Source organism: Malurus melanocephalus, unplaced genomic scaffold, assembly GCF_030028575.1.
Source record: "Malurus melanocephalus ecotype Western Australia unplaced genomic scaffold, MMel_1.1 scaffold_23, whole genome shotgun sequence".
Classification (NCBI taxonomy): Eukaryota; Metazoa; Chordata; class Aves; order Passeriformes; family Maluridae; genus Malurus; species Malurus melanocephalus.
The window spans coordinates 1,660,448-1,678,858 of record NW_026623255.1 but is presented as its reverse complement, the minus strand read 5'-3'; the positions used below and the strand labels follow the sequence as shown (position 1 = coordinate 1,678,858).

Below are 18,411 nucleotides of genomic sequence, written 5' to 3'. Positions count from 1 at the left end.
TTATATTTCAAATGCCACTGTTTACAAGGAAAAAAGTTATTCAAGACAAGAAAGTAGTTGTTACACTAACCACCAACATAGAGTTCTTTGGGTCTGTCTTTGCCAAGATGATTTTAGTAATGTATTCCCGTTCTCTGCATATTCAGCTCATTCAGTTTGCACCAAAGAACCTGACAGATCAGCAAGGCTTCCTTAGGGTTTTGAGAAGAGTCAGAATCACATGAAAGAATCTATTTGCATAACAGATCTACYGTTAGTCATGTGAAAAGTGTGAAATTCTGATTTGTGCTTTCTACACTYGATGCAACTAAATGGAAGGATTAAGGGGGGCTTGCTAGGAGATCTTATACTGGATTACAGTTCAAAAGGGAATTACAAAATGAGATTCCCCAAATAAATAATCATATGGYCTCTCATTCAAAAGCCTTTTCCTATTTTATTAATTCTGATAAAAARCAATTTACAGAAGTTGCAGTCCTATTAACTGTCCTATTGAGACCAATGTAATTTGTCCAACCTGGGCATAATAAACATGGAGGTGAATTCCACTATTAAGSACTTACCATAGGTTGCAAATGTTCTTCTTTGTTGCTCAAACATGAAATCATTGATGTGAGCTGGTTCTGCATATCCAGAAAGCATGTTTCTAGGTGCAGCCATTTGCTGAGTCCTAAAYGGGTTTTCTGGTCCAAACTTCATCAAAAACATTAAAAAAAGGTGAAGCACAATTAGCAGTTTGTTATTTTTATATGTTTATTTTTTTCAGAAAAAAAACCCACAGGAAAAAGAGACCTGTCTTTCATAAATTGCAATGCAAAACCACTTCAACTTGTATTTCTTTATGACTACTGAATAAGCTTCTTAATCTATTATTTTAATAGTAATCACACAGTTGTTCTGAACAGTTAATTTCAGGACTGAGCTTTCTAACYTGTATTTTCTAATCTGACACAGAGGTCAGATTGATATTAAATACTTGACTCATTGATACTTGACAGAATCAACACATACTGTAATTCAGTWTATGACCAGTATAAGCACTCAGAAGACAAAACCCAAGGCTGTCCCACATYAGGTTTCCCTAAGTAAAACATTTAGACATAGCAGCACTGGAGTAAKTTTAAATCAGTATTTTTGCTTGCACATGTCATGGCTTTGGTACRTTGCAAAATGCAAGCCTTGCTATGAAAAGGTCAATTTTCGTGGTTCCACAAATGGTTCTCTAAACATAAAGCATAACTAATGTAGAAATTTGAGATTGATGCAGTCTTTATCTACCTAGAATGTTAAGCCTGGTCTAACAGAAGAGAAACTGTACAAAGTTAAATACTGAAAAATTAAAYGCTTAAACAGCTATTTTTATCTTTCAGATAGCCTGTCAGGTATAATAAAATGGAAAGCAGTTCACATGGCACGAGGCAGTCTATATTCAGCCTTAAATGATTTTTCACTATGCAAATTTAGCATAGCTCAAGTTACTAAAATTCTTAATACTGATGTGAATAATTAAACTGAAAGTACTTTGATTTTAATGTTAAATCCTCATTTTAAAAGCCTTATATCTGCAAGTCTTATAAATGTTCATTCTCCTCTAAGGAGCACAATGAGTAAATAGCAAAAATGTGAAAAGAGTAAAGGACCACTCCAAAGCAGTTCGTGATTAACTCAACATCTTTATTCCATCTATTTTCCTGGCTTAATTTTTAATTTTCGTAGCTGTAATTCTGGTAAATGCTATAAGACTCTTCTTAGAAGAGCTTTATGCAGAATATTAAAATTCAAGCATTAAAAATACCAACACACTTGTCTAGAATCTATTTTTGGTTTGCCCAGACTATATTCCAAAGTGCAGCAAGCATCCAAAGAAGTTGCCTAATAGGAAATTCACATGAAATTTATAGAACCTCTGCCCTTTAAGCCAAAGGCATTTCTGCCCTAAAAACCAACTTTGTTTCTTACCTCAGGTGCAAACATAGTTTCATAAGTSGGATTGTACTGAACTTCCTTGATAGCAGGATCAAGGTGGACTCCTGTTTCCACGTCTTCCTGAAATAAAACAGACTTATTAATAACCCATTTTTTACACACATACTTTAGAATATATGACATTACCTACTTTCAGTCCAAATTAGGGCTGTAGTTCAAGTTGACACTTTCAGCATTATGAAAGRAGAAGAGTACCTTGGCCAAAGCTTCTATTTTAAAAAAATATTGATTGCAAAACCAATGTCAGGTCATCACTGAGAACATGAGCCTAKTTTTGTGAATTTCTTTCTTTTGAAGCTTTCATGCACACATTTTAAAAATGGCAGCAAGATTGAAGAAACCTTTTTTTTTTGGATGTTTGAAAACCAGACTTGTAAAGAATAATCAATTAAAATGGTCATGAATTTAATAGAAAGGTATGGAAGATAGAATTCTACAAAAGGTAGAAGGCAGAAACCACAAGTAACTGTTCTGAAAGACAGAAAAAAAAACTTACATATCACCATAAACATTAAACATAACGATGATTTTTCATAGAATCCAACAATCCCTTATTTCCAACAGGTACATTTTTATACCAAAATAAGGTATAAATGTAATTCAGCTTTTTTACTTCAACACATTCGCTAACCTGTTGTGACAAAAATTAACTTGGTAGATGAAGGTACAATAAAGAGGGACTAACCAAAAGAATAACTTCAAGCAACTCACAGGGGAAAATTCAGAAGGGCACATGCAGCTGAAATAGAAGTCAGAGAAGAAAGAAAAAGGCTGGTAAGGCAGCAGTGCCCAAAAAGACCTGGCTTCAGAGCTTTACGAAGGCTCTTTCACATCAACAGTACCTCTCCCCTCATCAAGAGGTCAGTTAATGAAGGAGAATGTTATTTTGCGGAATTATTACTGTCATTGCTTCCTGCATCTTATTCTAGAATAATAGCATTTGAAAAGGAAAAGGACTCACAGTGTGCTAGTATATCCCTAGTAATCATACTGAGAAAGCTATCTTAGCATCATTGCTTAGTCAGTGCTTACCTAAAACAGCATCCAAAAGCATTTGTGACTCACAGAAGAAAGTGGCACAAGAGAGAATCAAATTTTAGCAGTCACTTCATTAATAGAAAGTTACCACACACAAACTCAATCTTGCTTTGTATTATAGCATCCTGAAAGAGCAAAATGGCACGTTCTTAACTTGTTTAATATTGTTATTTATTCTCTGACATGCTGTGCCCAGAAGCCTTTTTCTCTCCTCAACCCAATCGTGGGTCAATTACAAATTTGCTCATGCATACAAAACTCAAAAGATTTAAAAACCTGGTTTTCTAAAACAGTTAGAAAAATAAAAACAGTTCCTAAAGATCTTTGGCTTGTATCCAATTATATTTGGATTATATTTGATTAAAATTGCTCAAAAAGAAAAGAAARAAGTGTTAAAAAAAMCCAAAAMAAMMCMAAAACATGACATCAGCGATCCCATTAATTGTTTTGCTCCTGAGGCCACTGTTCTAGTAGAATTGTTAAGTCCTCTCMGAAAGCTTTACTCTCACCATGCTATCAATTACTTTAACAGGCAGGTCCAGCCATTGCATTACTCTTGCTTGAACCCTCAGTGCAGCCAGTTCTTGGTCTGACCTCATTTTTCTCATCACAYGACCTCTCCAATTCACAGGGCTTGGATGACAACAGCTACTGGTACATTCACARCCCCAACTTTCATACATTATGAACYTGCCTTGAAAYAGCACAGCAGGCCTGATCCAKTCATTCAGCAAAAAACCCACACGTCCCCAGTCAGCACAGGAGCATACCAAAACCACATCCTAACCTGTGTTACCTGCACACTTATACTTCCTTTCACAGCTCCATGTCGTGAGGACATTTCCCACAGACAACTTTTCCAAGTCCCATCATACAGCTTACTCTTCCAGCTAAACCTCATATCTTGTTCACAAAACTCAAAATTTGAGAAAACAAAAATTAATATAATTGATAATAAGGCAAAATTTATTCAACCAGTGGTTAGTGACATTTAAACAGTGATCAGTTTACTTAAAATTAAGACACAGCATTTTTTTCTGCTCTTTAATCCAAAAACCCAGTTTTGCAAAAATGCCAAGAATTTTTCAGTTCTGCTATCTTTCCTCCTCTTTTCTTCCTGTTAAGTTCTATTAYACGCTGCTTGGTAATTGAGAAAAGAAACAGATTGTGCCATGAAAGCTGATCCTCTGCTGGAGGATTATAGCAACTCTGGTTCTACTTCACTGCTGGTGGAACAGTGCTGAGTCACTTGAAAGCCACACAATATGTTCACTCCTAGACCACCACAGGCACATTCTTTCTGTGTGAAAACCACCGAGCCTTGAAATTGAAGCACATGTTATATTTATCAGAGCTACATTCCTCAAGACCTCCAGTCTTATTCAGGTTTTCATATATTAGGGCATCAAATGACACTCATAACAAGCTGCTGAAGCACATAATGGTTATCTTTTCATTATGTCACTTTGCTTTAAACTATATAATAATTTGAATGTGTTCTAACTACCCACTTTACTTATTCAGTATTTTAAAAAACCAGAATCTTGATAGGAATATAAAGTATTGACACAACATATTGTCAAATGTTCATCTAGGGCAAGAGTTCAAATTGCAGCAGACGAATTATCCTTTGGTCAACATCTGATAAGTGCCATTTTGTACAGCATTATAAGACCCTGGTAGGTAGCAGAAACATAAATAATATTAACTTAGCCCATCAATCATTTCACAAAGTGCCAAGTTATCTGCATTGGGATATTTCARTTGTGGCTTTATTTTTTTTTCCCTGCATGAGAAGAAAGAACTCAGCAACCTCTGCACATGGTGAAGACCTCTGGGTACAGTTGCAAACATTGCCAGAAGACCATTTCAGCAGAACTCATCTTTCTAAGACCCAGAAAGTGAGAAACGTTAATACAGGTCCCACAACACTGTCCCTTTAGGCTGGCAACAGCCTCAACTGCATGCATTCTAGATGCATTTGCCGTAGCTCCAGCTAACAGGGAAGGGATCACAAGAGCAGCAGTCTGGCAGAGCTGCGACTAAGATAAGCTAATCTAAGAGATCRCCTCTCTGCTGTGCTGTAGCTTTTCCTTTGGTCACAGGAATGTCTTAAATTATCGAAAAGCCTTAGGTGAGCAATTTATCGTGCAGCTTATGTGCCAAGTGTGACACAAGTGGCTCTGTGGGATGGGAGATGATCAGTAGTTAGGAGGAGGACATCTGTGAAGGAGTTAGGAGGAGGGCATCTGTGATTTCAATGAAGGGCTTAGTGTTACCCAAGATCACTTCCATTCTCAAAGACACGGGAATCATGAAAAGGGGGGCCAAAAAGCTCTCAAATGGATGCAGTGTTCTGCCAGAGAAAGCAAAAAGTTCACCTCTGTGACTGGCAGAGAAGCAGCTGGTGTTTGCTGCAACTCAGAAATTGTATTAATAGGGCTTTATGCCATGCTGCAATATCATTAAAGGCTGTACACCCCATATAACCTGGAAAAGAAGAATAAAGGTTTTAGGTAGTTTTACTGAATACGGCTATCTTGAAAAACTTAATAGAAAGAAGTTGCAAATTTAACTCTGTGTCACCTCTCTACCTTTCTCAGCACTAGTAAAAAGCACCCAACTGAAATACAGTGGCCACAATGGGCACTACATGTCAGGAAACACATGCTGCTGGAAAGGGTCCAAAAGAAAAAAAAATATGATCAAAGGCCTAAGAAAACATGACCTGTGTAGRAAAATTGAACAATCGAATTCAGCACGGAAAAGATTCAGATTATACAACTTTGCAGAAATAGGGACAACCAAACACAGAAAATACTCAATGCATAGATCCACTGAAGTTTGGTAGGCAGGTTAAATGAGTGTCTGTCAAGAGAGATGCAAGAACCACTACTGACACAAGGCAAAAAGARGCAGATGATATAATTTCACCAAACTAAGCAYGGTRTTGGTTGTGTTGTTTTGGGTTTTTWAAATAGATTTGACATTTAGTTACTTGCAACACCAGGTTGATTTACAGTTCAGAGATGATTTGATGTGGTAAAAAAATTCTTCAGATAGTTAAATGCTCTCCTTTTGCACTTTCTGTTTAACAATATAGAATCACATTATTACAGGAGATTGCCACTCAGGGCTGTACTCCGGGGTATTAGCAATGCCTAAGGAATATATGTTGACACAGATAGAAGCTGTTGAAGTTAAGTGTAGACAAGTAGGGGCTTCAGTATAACTCCCCAAAGATCAGAGACTGTCTAGTTCTTTTCAAGGCATGCTCCTTCAGTCCTACTGTAAAGCCTGTCCACCTCAAAGCAGAAGAAAGAGGACAGGAAATAGAAGGGATTTTAGCCTACAAATACAGTAAATCAGATTAACTTTCCTTCTTAGCAGGTTCCTTAAACATGCCACAGTCCTCTTTTTCTTAAAAAMATCTCCTACCCAAATGCCATAAAACAATAGTGTTACTTTTTATGACAATTACTTGATTTATAGAAAAAAAAATTGTACAATAATAAAATATATGGGAAAAGCTTGCTAGAAGTTTCTTTATGYGCATACAAGACAAAAACATGTAACAAAACCAAAATTCTTTAATTAAACAAGGCGAAATCCCTGTAATAGGCAAGAAAGCAAAGCCTTAATGCAAAAGACCAAGGTGCATTATGTACTGCAACACTAGATGGTAATTCTGTTCCTTAGAAAGAATATAATGTTTCTTAGGTTTTCTAGTTTCATCTGATGCAAGCAGAGAGTTTTGATGTCTGTATGTTGGGAGCTTTTATTTTTTTTCTGGACATTTCAGATAATAAAMCTACAACATTCCATTCTCCCCAGGTAAATTCATTACTAATGAGTCAAATAGTAAAAAAGGGCAGGCTGTTTTGCATAACATTTAATTAGTTATAATTATCAATCACATTAAAAATGTGGTAAATTAAGACCGCATCCCATGAGCCACTAAGACTTAAGCAGTCTGTCACTTATCAATTCTTGCCTAAACCACTAGGGCTGTCAAATGCACATTATCTCTTTCTAAAGATTTACAAGTTTATTACCAAGAGATAAATAGCATTTGCAGTGAAGYTCCAACATTAAGACATGGCTGTTATCAGCTTTTATTCTTTTTACCCATTCATGCAGTCCTAACAGCAAATGACCGCCTCACTAACTTCAACAGAATAAAAATAAACCAGCAAGAAAAGCATATGCTAAGCCGTTTTGTCGAACTAGGAGAGCGTCCGAGGATYTTGCAGGATGACAAGTTCTAAACACCTTCTCTCTACAAGATACTTTGTGTCAACGAAAGCCGGAAAACCGCCATGTCAAAGAAGACAAACATTCCTAACAAGTAACACTTTCCAAGTATACAAATGTTCAATCATTGCTACAGAATTGTCACATGTTGTAAGGAACCCCGCCACCTTGTATCTTTTTTCCCTCCATAGCTGGGTAGGCTTAAGTTTAAAAAAAAAAAAAAAACCATTAAAAACTGTAACTGAAGTCTATTTACTTCCCTTGTGTAACACTTTTCTGAACACCTGCAATAGTGCCAAAGATAAACTAGATTCAAATGGAACCRACACTTCCAACCCCTTCTCACAATAAAGGCAACACAGATCCTCCAGCACCTGTACTAGGCTGAATCAGCCTAGCTATTTCAACCCAGTTAAATGTCCTTAAGAACACTAAAGGACACACTGCAGATAAGTATCAKAAAATCTGCTCTGATCTGAGTCTTACTCTGGACAGAGATCAAACAATAAATGTTCTCTCAAAAGGAAAGCTTATAGCTGCAACATTTCCTGTGAAGTGATTTCTTTACAGAACATGTTATTTCCTGAATTTCCTTCTGCATTTGTAATTCAACAGTGAAGGTAAAACTTTGTCAGCAATGTTGGGATGATTTTTTCAGAGAGGTAGAAGATGTAGGAAAATTAATTATAATTAGTTTTGACAATGCTCTGGCTGTTGGSAACTGGGCTCCCTTCCCTTTCTTGAACAGCCTCTATTTACCACATTGTCATGCTTACCTACTACTTGATGATGTATTTGGAGAAAAAAATATATCTTGATTAACCTATTCACTGCTCCCACAAAAGAAAAACATCAGCCTTATGAAAACTTGGCATCTAGGGAAGAGTAAGAACAGGGCAAGGATATATGATGATATTTCTGCACCCTCCAACAGTCAAATATTTTCAGGTCTTGGTGAAATCTGTGCATTGACACCTTATCCTTCAAGCACTTACAAGCACTTGTCCAGACTCTCCTTGTAACAATAAAAAAATTCTTCAAAACGCAGTATTTATTGGCATGAGAATAAGCCCTATTACACTGCATGAAGAGCTGAATCCTTTTATTCGTRTTGAACCTAACTCCTACTAGACAGCTCATAGCTGCTGTACTGGAAGAGAGGGGGAGTATTCAACTCCMTCTCTGTGCCATTTAATGATTTTGTAGGTGTCTGTCATACTTTGCATCTCAGCCATCTCTTTTGCCMTTCTCAATATTTCCTCTTGAGCCCTGCCATCCATCTCTGAATGTCCTGCAGTTACAACCTATCCTTTTCTGCATGAAGGGACCAGAAGCAAAAATGTTCATCTTCTGTTGTCTTCCCTTAGGTGATTTTAGTGGTGCTAAAAAGAGTAACCGAAACATGCAACTTTAACCCAGCTGGCCTTCCAACTTAGAACGAAAGTAGAAGTATTAGTGGATGGGAGTCACCAATAATTATTAGCTCAATGTTATCCATTATGAGTAATTTTACACCAAGATCAGCAATAGGCCTATTTCATCAAGCAGACTGTAAGAAGAGCACGTACCAGCCATCCCCTCACACTTTTAAAACACAGTTACCAACCATTAGTACAGCTTTCAATTATAGAATAATTATTTTCACAGAAATGTGATTTTATATAACTGTGATGTACTTTGAAACAAGGACTGAGCAGATTTCTACAGAAAAATGAAATACATATTGCAGCAACATCTTAGGGCTATATTTGATACGCACACTTTAGCAGCCCACTGCTGTCAGCTGAATGTGCTAACAACTATGCCTGCTAATACAGCAGGGACCAATTCCTCTTTAAAGCATATGTAAGTCTAAGGCCAGTTAACAGGCCAAAATTCTGAACCAGAAAGAGGCACAACAATTAGAATATAGAACACCAATCGTGTAAGATTTACAGCTGCCAAAAATGCAAGCTATTGTTTATATTTGTTGTATGAATAACCCTTCTAGCCTCCCATCTTTTCTTACCCACTCCTTGTCCTTTGTACAATAAATATCTATGCACTTAAGAGTATTTGACCCATATTCCTATCAAAATAACATTCKCACAAGTAAACTGACATTAATGAACTGTAACTTTGCTTTCCTACAAACTCAGCTTCCTGTTTTTCCAGGCCTGTACTTAGAGAAGACTTGAGACTTACACTAAAACACCATGTCTTTTACACTTGTGGASTAAGGGTTTTCTAATTCTACAGAATTGGGGTGAATTCCTGAGGGATGTCTGGCAAGCTTCGACTGCCGACCAGTGGGACACTATCGTTTTTAGATGCAGAGGGTTTTGAGAACATGTTGCACATGAGACCCGCAGTTATTTCTCAAACCCTAAAATCCAGAAACAAATTCTACAGTTCTACAAAGAAATGACCAGTTGCTCCTCAAAGTAGGTTGTGGTGCTGAAACACAGATCCAGTGTGCTGTGTTCTGAAAGCCTCAGCTTGAAGTTGTTACTTTTTGCAGCCATATGCACCTCATCTATGTTCTCAAGTAAAGGTTATATACAATACTATAATCAAACATCCTAATATGGAGAAGACTCACACCCTTTWCATCTTAGTTAGCATTTTGTCTGAGACAGAGGCAGAAGCAGTCCTTGATGYGCTGATGGATACCCCTTCCAGGGCACAGCCTGGCAAACAGTTTTGAACTGAACGTGCTGCTGACACCTCTTTTCTCCAGCTGCTTGTTTCTACAGTGGCCCTGGAGATTTATCTGCACCAGAACAGTATTTGTAAAAAACAGATCGAAGAATGGATCCAAGGACAAATAACTTCACCAGAATTTTAATTTTTAAAAATTCAGATGAGTTCCCTGATGCCAGTCTCKGAGCAACTACATCAGCCTTTGTGCTGGCATGACAAAGGGAAAACCTGTTGCTACAGGAGTGGTGAAAAGCACACCCAGTGCTACTTGCCACTTATCATTAACACTCAGGAAATATAAAAGACATCAATTAGTATTTCTTTGAAACCTGCACAAGRCAGCCTGCTGGATGCTGCAATTGAAGAAACCAGATTTCTAGGACTCTAAGGGGTAAACAGTTGCAGTTACTATATATAACACAACATCTATACACAAATATGATAAATTGTGAGAACATCTAAAATCATTAATGACAACAAAGTGAAAGATTCCATCCACCTCTTGGTCACATTGTAAGAAACCTTTCTGAGCAAAAGGCAGCAGGACAGTAACSGTGACAGTTATCATGGTAAGATACCTGCTTTTGGTTAGAAATTTGTTGCCTGTGGAAAAAAATCTCACAGCTAAACCAGCACCTTCCCCGCCTCCCTTTCTGGTATCACAAAAGTGAGCCACACATGGGATACTGAACTTGGAAAACGGTTCCCCAGGCAATAACGAAATAAAAATACCAATCAGTTCAGGCTGCCCTTTAGAACAGGATTCAGTTGCAGTCGCCCTATCCTATATCGACTTCACCCAGGAAAACCACACACGTGGAAAGACATCTTATACATGGAACAGCACAAAAGTATGTATGAAATTGCATTCAAGGCACCCGAATTCTCCAGAAATTGAGATAACAAGCTTTAATAAACGTAACCCGCGCAGCTGGAATCCACAGGAGATCCCCGACACACGCCCTCCCCTCCACAGCYCCAACACCCACACCACAAAACAAGGCAGGGCAGGGCCAAGAGGCGACAATACATCCCTGCCGGCACCGTGCCCTTTCCTCCCCGCTTTCTCTGCCTGGGGCTGCTCCAGGACAGTCCCCAACACTGCCCCAAGGCCGGCGGTGTGGACACAGCGCCAGGCAGGCGGGCGGCCCGGGCCCTGSAGGGATGCCTACCTTCACGGCTACTTCCGGGGCCGCATCGACGGCTAGGGCCGGGGGCGCGGCGGGCGGCGCCCGGAGGTGCAGCACGGCATCGCGGCTGGCGATCACGGCGGCAGAGCGCTGGGAACCGCCATCGGCTTCGGGCTCCGAGTCGGGCTCCGAGTCGGAGCCGCCGTAAGAAGCGAGCGCGGCGATCGCCGCCGACATCTTGGCGCGGGGGATGACGGGATGGGCAGGTCCTGGCAGCTGCGTAGAGCTCGAAGCGTCCCTTCCCCCGCAGAACGAGTGAGGTTGTGCTACGTCTTGAAATTGTGACTCGTTAAAACGGAAAATACGCTCTAAAGGATAAATTACAGTCATTTACGGCATATACAAGCGTCTGAAGGGCGATCATGCCCCTTGGCTGTTGATGGTGCTTAACCTTTCAGGACTCCATGACAGGACTACAAGCTCCAGCATGCAACGCGGCGCCGAGCTTGGAAGTTTCCCCCCAGCTCTCGCCTGCGCTTTGCGTGGCTGCAAGGGAAAACATTCAACAGCCCGAGGACAGCACCCAGCCACTCACTTCTTGCCGCACATAAAGCGTCTTCGCCATCTTTYCGGCGGAGAGGCCGGCCCAACAGAACTCCCAGTTGTCACCCCCGCGCTCCCACCATCCCGACCCCGCACCGTGCCCCGGGGAGCCCCGCCCCTTCGCGCTGATTGGCCGTCAGCACACCCGGCTTTGGTTACGTCACRGCGGCGGGGTCCCGCCCCGCCCGCGCCGGGTAGAGGGAGCCCGGCGGGCCGGACTGTACCACCTGCCCGCCCGCGGGGTAGGGGGCGGYGGCGCATGGACCAGCCCGAGCATCGGGCGGTGGTGGGGGGGCGGCCGGGTTCGGCCGCCGGGTAAACAGCGCTTCCCCCCCGCTCCCTCCCGCCCGGCTCGGCGCGCCGGGAAAGGCCCCGCCCCCCGCGCGCGCACACACGCGCACACACACAGAGACACGCGCGCTCTGCCCGGTGTCTATTGTGAAGCCGCCGGGGACGCTCCGCGCCCGCCGCCGCCGCCCCCTGAAACGCGGAGCCGCCAGCCGGGAATGGCCGGCGCCGCCTGAACTTCCAGCGCCCCGGCGGCCGCSGAGGGAGGGGCTGAGGCTGAGGGCGAGCGGCGTGAAGGTGCGAGGCGAGGGCAGGCGAGTAAGTGCCCCCCATCCCCGTACCCTCCTTCCCTCGCGGTGGCTGGGGTGGGCGGGAGGGACCGGCTCCCGGTCCCCATCGCCGGCGGGGCTGCGGGACGCTCCTACCCCACAAAGGGACCGGCGCTCGCCAGGTGTTGGTCCCCTCCCCTTTGTCCGCGCCCGCGCGGGGAGCGGCAGCGGGAGGGAAGGATGGAGGGAAGGAGGSAAGCACGCCGCGGAGCCGCTTTTCCCCCTCTCTCCGCCGCCCCCGCGGGCAGGGGCATGAGGGGGGCGTGTTGCGAGGCGGAGGAGGGGAGGGGGCCGCACTTGTGCCGGAGCGCGGCGCTTCGCTCTCCTTCTCCCTCTCCCGGCCGCGCCGTGTGCCCGCGGCCGGCGGGATCGGCCGGCGGGGAAGGTGCGGCGGAGCGGGGCCGGGGTCAGCGCGCGGGCGGGCGGGGGGCGCGGGGTGACGTCACCGCCGCCAGGTGCGGGGAGAGGCGCCCCCTCCCCTCCCATCCCATCCTCTCCCATCCCATCCCCTCCCTCCCGCCCGTCCGCGCCGCGGGGACCGGGGCTGCCGGGGCAGAGGTGCGCACGGGCGGTGCGATTGCCGGCCGGAGCGCAAGGGGATTCGGTCCGATTCCAGGGCAGAGCTGCCTGCTGGAACACTGCTACCATTGTTAGCAGGGCTTGGAGATCGCGGGGGATGGCCGGGAGCGAGGAGAAGCACGTAGAGAGAGAGCAACTTCTCTCATCCCGCTCCCCAACGTCTTCCTGCGCGCCCGCCGCGCCCGCGGACGAGGATAAACGGGAAGTGCGGAGCGCTGGCCAAGGGCTGGCTGGAATGCCAGGTGTGTGCATTGCACGCGCTTGCACCTGGAGCGGTACGGTGCCSTGACTTCCTTTCGAGCTGCATGTGCTTTCAGAATTAAAGTGAGCACACAGTGACATCTAATTGTGACACAGTGGCATTTAATCTGATTAAATGCTCTAGTTTGAATTTTCCATCCTTTTCAKCAGTCACGGTTTGAAACAGTTGTTTTCTTATATTGAGAAGGTATCACTTGAATTAATTTGTTTTTTCTAAAAAAGAAGGATAAACGTAGAGGGCATATAGAAAATGTTGACAGCATGGAGTGGAGCAAGGTGCTGCGTTTAGATCTGTTCTATTAGRCACAGGTATACTATGTCTTTGTATGCTAAAATCAGGATTTTAGGTAAAAGTCCCACACATTTCAACACCAAGACCTTTTGTTTGCATCTCCCGCAGCTGAGATATACTACACTGAACTAGCATTTCATATGGTAATAAGCTGACTTTTTCATCTTGAATCTRTGGATGATGAATCTCTAAGTAAGGAAAGCTATGTGATGCTTCACATGAATTRCTGCTTGTTAATATGAAAAGTGGTTCTTCCACTGCATTCATTTGATTTATTGGCAGTAATTGTTAACTGATTCCATATGACTGCATTCCTTTTTCTCTGGGCATGCAGATCATAGGTGTTGTCTGAAGTTAAAAGGTGTGYTTCCTGAAAAGTGAAAAATGTCAATGTCTGTTTGTGCAACCAATCTGGTATTCTATCTGGAGAACTCTGTTGAAAACCATTAAAGTAGTTCTGCCTTGTTATCCTTGAATTTTAAGTGTTTGATTCACAAAGCCTTGGTAGTTGGCTTAAGTATGTTCAGTTGTGTTGTGTCCAAGCATCCTAGCTTGCTTGCCAGTGAAATRTAATCATCTGGGGATTCTAGATGCTTTTGTTGTAGAACCCACGAAAATTACTTACTGGTTTAAATTAGCTGCCTTTCTGGTACCATCAGGCTAGTAGATAAGCGAATGCATGAGAAGGCATTCAGGGGAATACTCTCTGAAGTTCCTCATTGCTTAAATAGTACCGAAGACTACTTTTCAGCAAGCATGCTGGTGTCACTCCTGGGTATGAAAAACTGACTTGRCTATGGTTTAAAAGTGTAGACAGCTGACAAACACTGTTATCTAAAATCTGGTTTTGTCAAAAAAGCTGAGGAATTGCTGCYGGTCATTTGTGTTGAGCTAATATTCTAGCTCTTGATCTTGACTGTTAATTGCATATYTGTGATTTCAAGAAAGGGTTGATTGGTATAAAACAAGCCAAAAGAATGATAAAACTTTTCTGAAAAGGTCTGCGCATTGGTCACTGTGTGCTGTGTGCTCTCTTTGAATTGAGTTCCACTGAATGAATTATGTTATGCATTGGATGCTGCTGGTTCTGACGGCAGGCTGAAGTAGTGGGTGGAAGGTGGTTTGGGTTGCTTAGCATACCTTTCTGTCCAGCTTTTTCACTGATGCTTTTCCTTGCAGTCACTTTGCTTCTCTTGCTTTCATTTTCCAAAGGAAGATAAAACTGTACAGGACTTTTACATATCAAGAGGGCCCTTTTAACACCTGTTATTACTCATAGTGATAAATACTATACCAAGTACTACCGTGTCTATTCCCCTGGTGAAAGGAAAGAGGAAGAGTGGTTCCTTGAATAGTAGAAGCCTGGCTTTTACCTTTCTTTCTTTTTTTTTTTTTTTTTTTTTTTTTTTTGTTTTTTTTTTTTTTTTTTTTTTTTTTTTTTTTTTTTTTTTTTTTTTTTGTTTTTTTTTTTTTTTTAATCTTGAGAGTAGCTGGATTTTTTTTTTTTTTTTTTAATCTTGAGAGTAGCTGGAAGCTCTAATGGAGTTTTCTTTAGTACAGTCTGATCCTTTTGTAGATTGTCTAATGTCCAACAAGGTGTTAAGGCATTCTGAATCCTTTTCCTTGGTCAGGACACTCACAGCATCTTGATTTGCACAAGCTTAACGTTTTATGGGTATCTTTGAGAATTCTACACCTCTGACAAATTTGGATTCAGCCAGCCAGTTTCCAACTGGAGAAACACCCATCAAATACCCGCCCCCCCGCAGCACACACACACTTCCTGTATAAGACTGATTTGCTTCATAACTTGGGGTGCAATATATTAAATTTTAACTCAACATTTCACAAATTTTCTGTCACATCTATCTTTTTCTTCCCTATAGTTGACAATGAAATTTGTTTCCTTCTGCTTTTAAAGTATTTTATCCTACTTTCTTTCCCATTTACTTATTCTTTCATAGTTCTTTTTTCGTTGCTTTTCATGAGGAATGTGCTTTATCTCACACCCTGTGTTTTCAGTTGGTTTTTCTTCCCCRCAGAAAGTGATGCATATAATCCTGCTCATTCTATTTTTTTCTTTATGTTTTTTAATACTCTAAAATTGCTATCAGCCCACTTGCATATACACTCACTTCTATCCACCCCAATCTGTAAGTCTGCAGTTTGGAGGAAAGGGAGAAAAAAACCAGCATGATACTTATCAGAGAGAGGTTTGAACTAAAATATGAGGGTCTATTGTCTGTGGGAAATACAGCATTTGAAAGAAAACGAGTTTTTTGCCTTTGTTCATATGCTTTTKGCTGCTGAGAAAAGGTATCATGATGGAAGTATTTATCAGGTGACTCCCACTGCATTTGGATTGGGCCCTTTCATAAACAGCTGCTTGTGTGTCTGATACATCTCAATGTGCTCTAATTTAGATGCTTGGAGAGTGAAGCACTTTTTATAACTCCCGCTCTGCTATTTCTACCACCTTGGAGCCTCTGACTGCTGCAAGGGTGATAATACCTCTTTTCTAGTTTTTGTTTTTTTGGACTATGTCCCGGATTCTGAAAGATACCAAGGCGCCAGATTGCAGAAAGGGTTCTCTGTTCCAGTACATCTGCGAATCAGTCTCTTTAAGTTTTTTGGAAGGGATCTTGAGGTTGTCTGACACAGATTACATGCTATATATTTCATGTTTACAAGGTGTGGTTTCAAAGAAAGAATGATATGGGATAAGACTGGAGCAACTTAGGCTGTTGTACTCATTTCAGATGACTTTGCAAACAAAGTAGTATTTGTTGCAGAGCCACTTTTTCCCTAGAGGATGGAAGCTGTGCAGCTTCTTCRAACTGCTCAACTGCATATGCAGTGCTGTGAACTGCATCTTATAGCGCAAGCTGAACAAATTCTGTGTCGGAGAGAAAATTAGAAAACTAATTATAGATTTCTAGGAATATAAACTTAATTAGCATAATTACAAATTTATACTGAATTTCTTAATTCTCTGAAAAATGTTTTTTTAATCACTTAAAGGACAGAAAATGTCATCAAAAGTGCATACATTTCTCAAAATTTGTGCCTGTGTTTTTGGGGGAAGCTAGATTGACAGCTTGCTTATACTAGTCTGTTGGTGTAATAAATTACCTTACGCATTCAAAGAACTACAAAATAAATGTAGTTACATTTTAGCAAGCAACTTAACTTAAAGAGCAGAAATAATGAAAAATTTTCAACGAGTTTATACCTTTCTGTTGGTTGACTTTTCAGTTAAATGCGATGTTTGCAACATGAATTTAGTCTTCTGACAGCTGGCTCCATGCAGAAGTAAACTATTAAAAATGCCCTAGCAGTATGATATTTAAAACTTATTAGAAAACAGGAATCTATTCTAAAACCAGGTGTGGTTTTTGGCATATTATAAAAGGCATTAAATTCTATTGAAGCCATTTTTTTATAACTAAGGCATTTTTACTGTGTTTCCCCCTTTTTATTCTGCTCTGTGGTAAGCTTTATTCATTTTCTGAAAGTATTAATGGAGTGCCTGTTCTCTATTTGGCTCTTGTTTTCACAAATTTGAAGAACAAATTYGGTAGAAAATTGTTCAATAGATTTTAAGTTACTCAAGGAGAGTTTCCAACAAATACTCTGCAAGTGATCTCATAAAGATTGCGGAGGGAACAGGTCTGGAAATGAAAAGGAATGCACATGTAATTCTCATCCTTTGCAATCACAACTTCKTGTTGATAGGAGTATGTGATGACAATAAAGACTGATGGTAGACTCAGTAGTACTAACTGAAATTAGTAATGTGGTACTGCTTCTGCAGTGACAAATGTGCCTCACTAATCTACCTTTTGATTGCAACAGTAGYGTAGCAGATTAAATTTTAATATCATTCTAATTTGCATATACTTTTTAAAGGTGTAATTGAAGGTTCCTCAAACCAGGCTATTAAATGAAAAAGCCATCATATGAGAGGTAAAATATTTTCATGGGTCACAAAAATCTCTGAGTGGAAATAACAGAAATATTGTTATAAGATGCTTAATTTTTTTCTCTTAAATATTGAACAGGAGCTGTCCAGTATCTTCCATTAGTCATCTATAGAATTTGATTTATAAAGCAAAATTATTTTCTGAGGATTTRGAACTGTTTAATCAAATTCACAAATACTGGAAAGGTCACCTGAGATGTCTAAGCAAGCTTTGTGAAAGGACAGGAGGATGAGATGTAAAACTGCTTGTTGGTAAATGTAAACGAGTGTGTTTTGGAAGCAGAAAATAAGATTCCATTTATAKGTCTGAAGAGTTTCTAAATTAACAGTATTAATATAACAAAAAGTGTGAGCATTATTACAGTTTGCTAAGGTATTGTTACCCAAATCATAGCTTTAATCAGAAGTGGGCAAAAAAAAACAAACCAGAGAAGGACCTGCCATTGTATACAAATTCATTAATTCTTATCTCCTGTTCAAAGTGTGTTAACTGTCAATTAGTTTAAAAGAGATAAATCACAGTATTGTAAAGAGTTTGATGCAATGGATATGGCAGAGTTTTTCAAGGCAAGGAAAAGATTGGAAATATTTACCTAAGGAAATGAAAGATGCAAAAAGCAAGGAGTGGGCTATAAAATACTTGTGAATTTATGCTCTCCAATAGCAGGTATAAATGCAAAAAACCTACCATCAATAAAATGTAATTTATTGATGTGAGGAGAAGGGAATTGAGACTTTTTCCCTGTGTCCACYAWGTGYATTTCTCTTTAKATATATATGTATCTATATGTCTCTGTCATTCACTGTTAGACTAATTCACTTGAACACAGCATCAGCTTAAACTCCTTGCTTTTTTGCTTCAAACCAATAAGTTGAACTTTGTTCTTTTTCATCAGAGATGACTGCTCAAATAAATTAATATTCATTGCCGTGAGGTGTTCTCAGTTTTCTGTAGCTGAAGTAAGTGTTGTAATTTCTGGGCCTTGG

The 18,411-nt window shown here is 40.9% G+C and overlaps 2 protein-coding genes across 3 annotated transcripts in view; one reads left to right on the top strand and one right to left on the bottom strand.

The window, feature by feature from the left end:
* CDC40 (cell division cycle 40) overlaps positions 1-11,369 on the bottom strand; it is a 37,012-nt gene extending 25,643 nt beyond the window's left edge. Inside the window, exons 1-3 of the mRNA XM_057390170.1 lie at positions 11,133-11,369; positions 1,960-2,046; positions 564-693 (exon numbers count right to left, since the gene is read on the bottom strand). Of these exons, the coding sequence (XP_057246153.1) occupies positions 564-693; positions 1,960-2,046; positions 11,133-11,327 (412 nt within the window). The 5' untranslated portion in view covers positions 11,328-11,369. The remainder of the gene's footprint in view (positions 1-563; positions 694-1,959; positions 2,047-11,132) is intronic.
* Positions 11,370-11,872: 503 nt separating this feature from the next.
* The window catches only part of WASF1 (WASP family member 1), an 87,359-nt gene continuing 80,820 nt past the window's right edge, over positions 11,873-18,411 (top strand). For both annotated transcript variants that reach the window (XM_057390168.1, XM_057390167.1), the window contains exon 1: positions 11,873-12,299. The gene's annotated coding sequence lies outside the window, so the exon portion shown is untranslated. The remainder of the gene's footprint in view (positions 12,300-18,411) is intronic.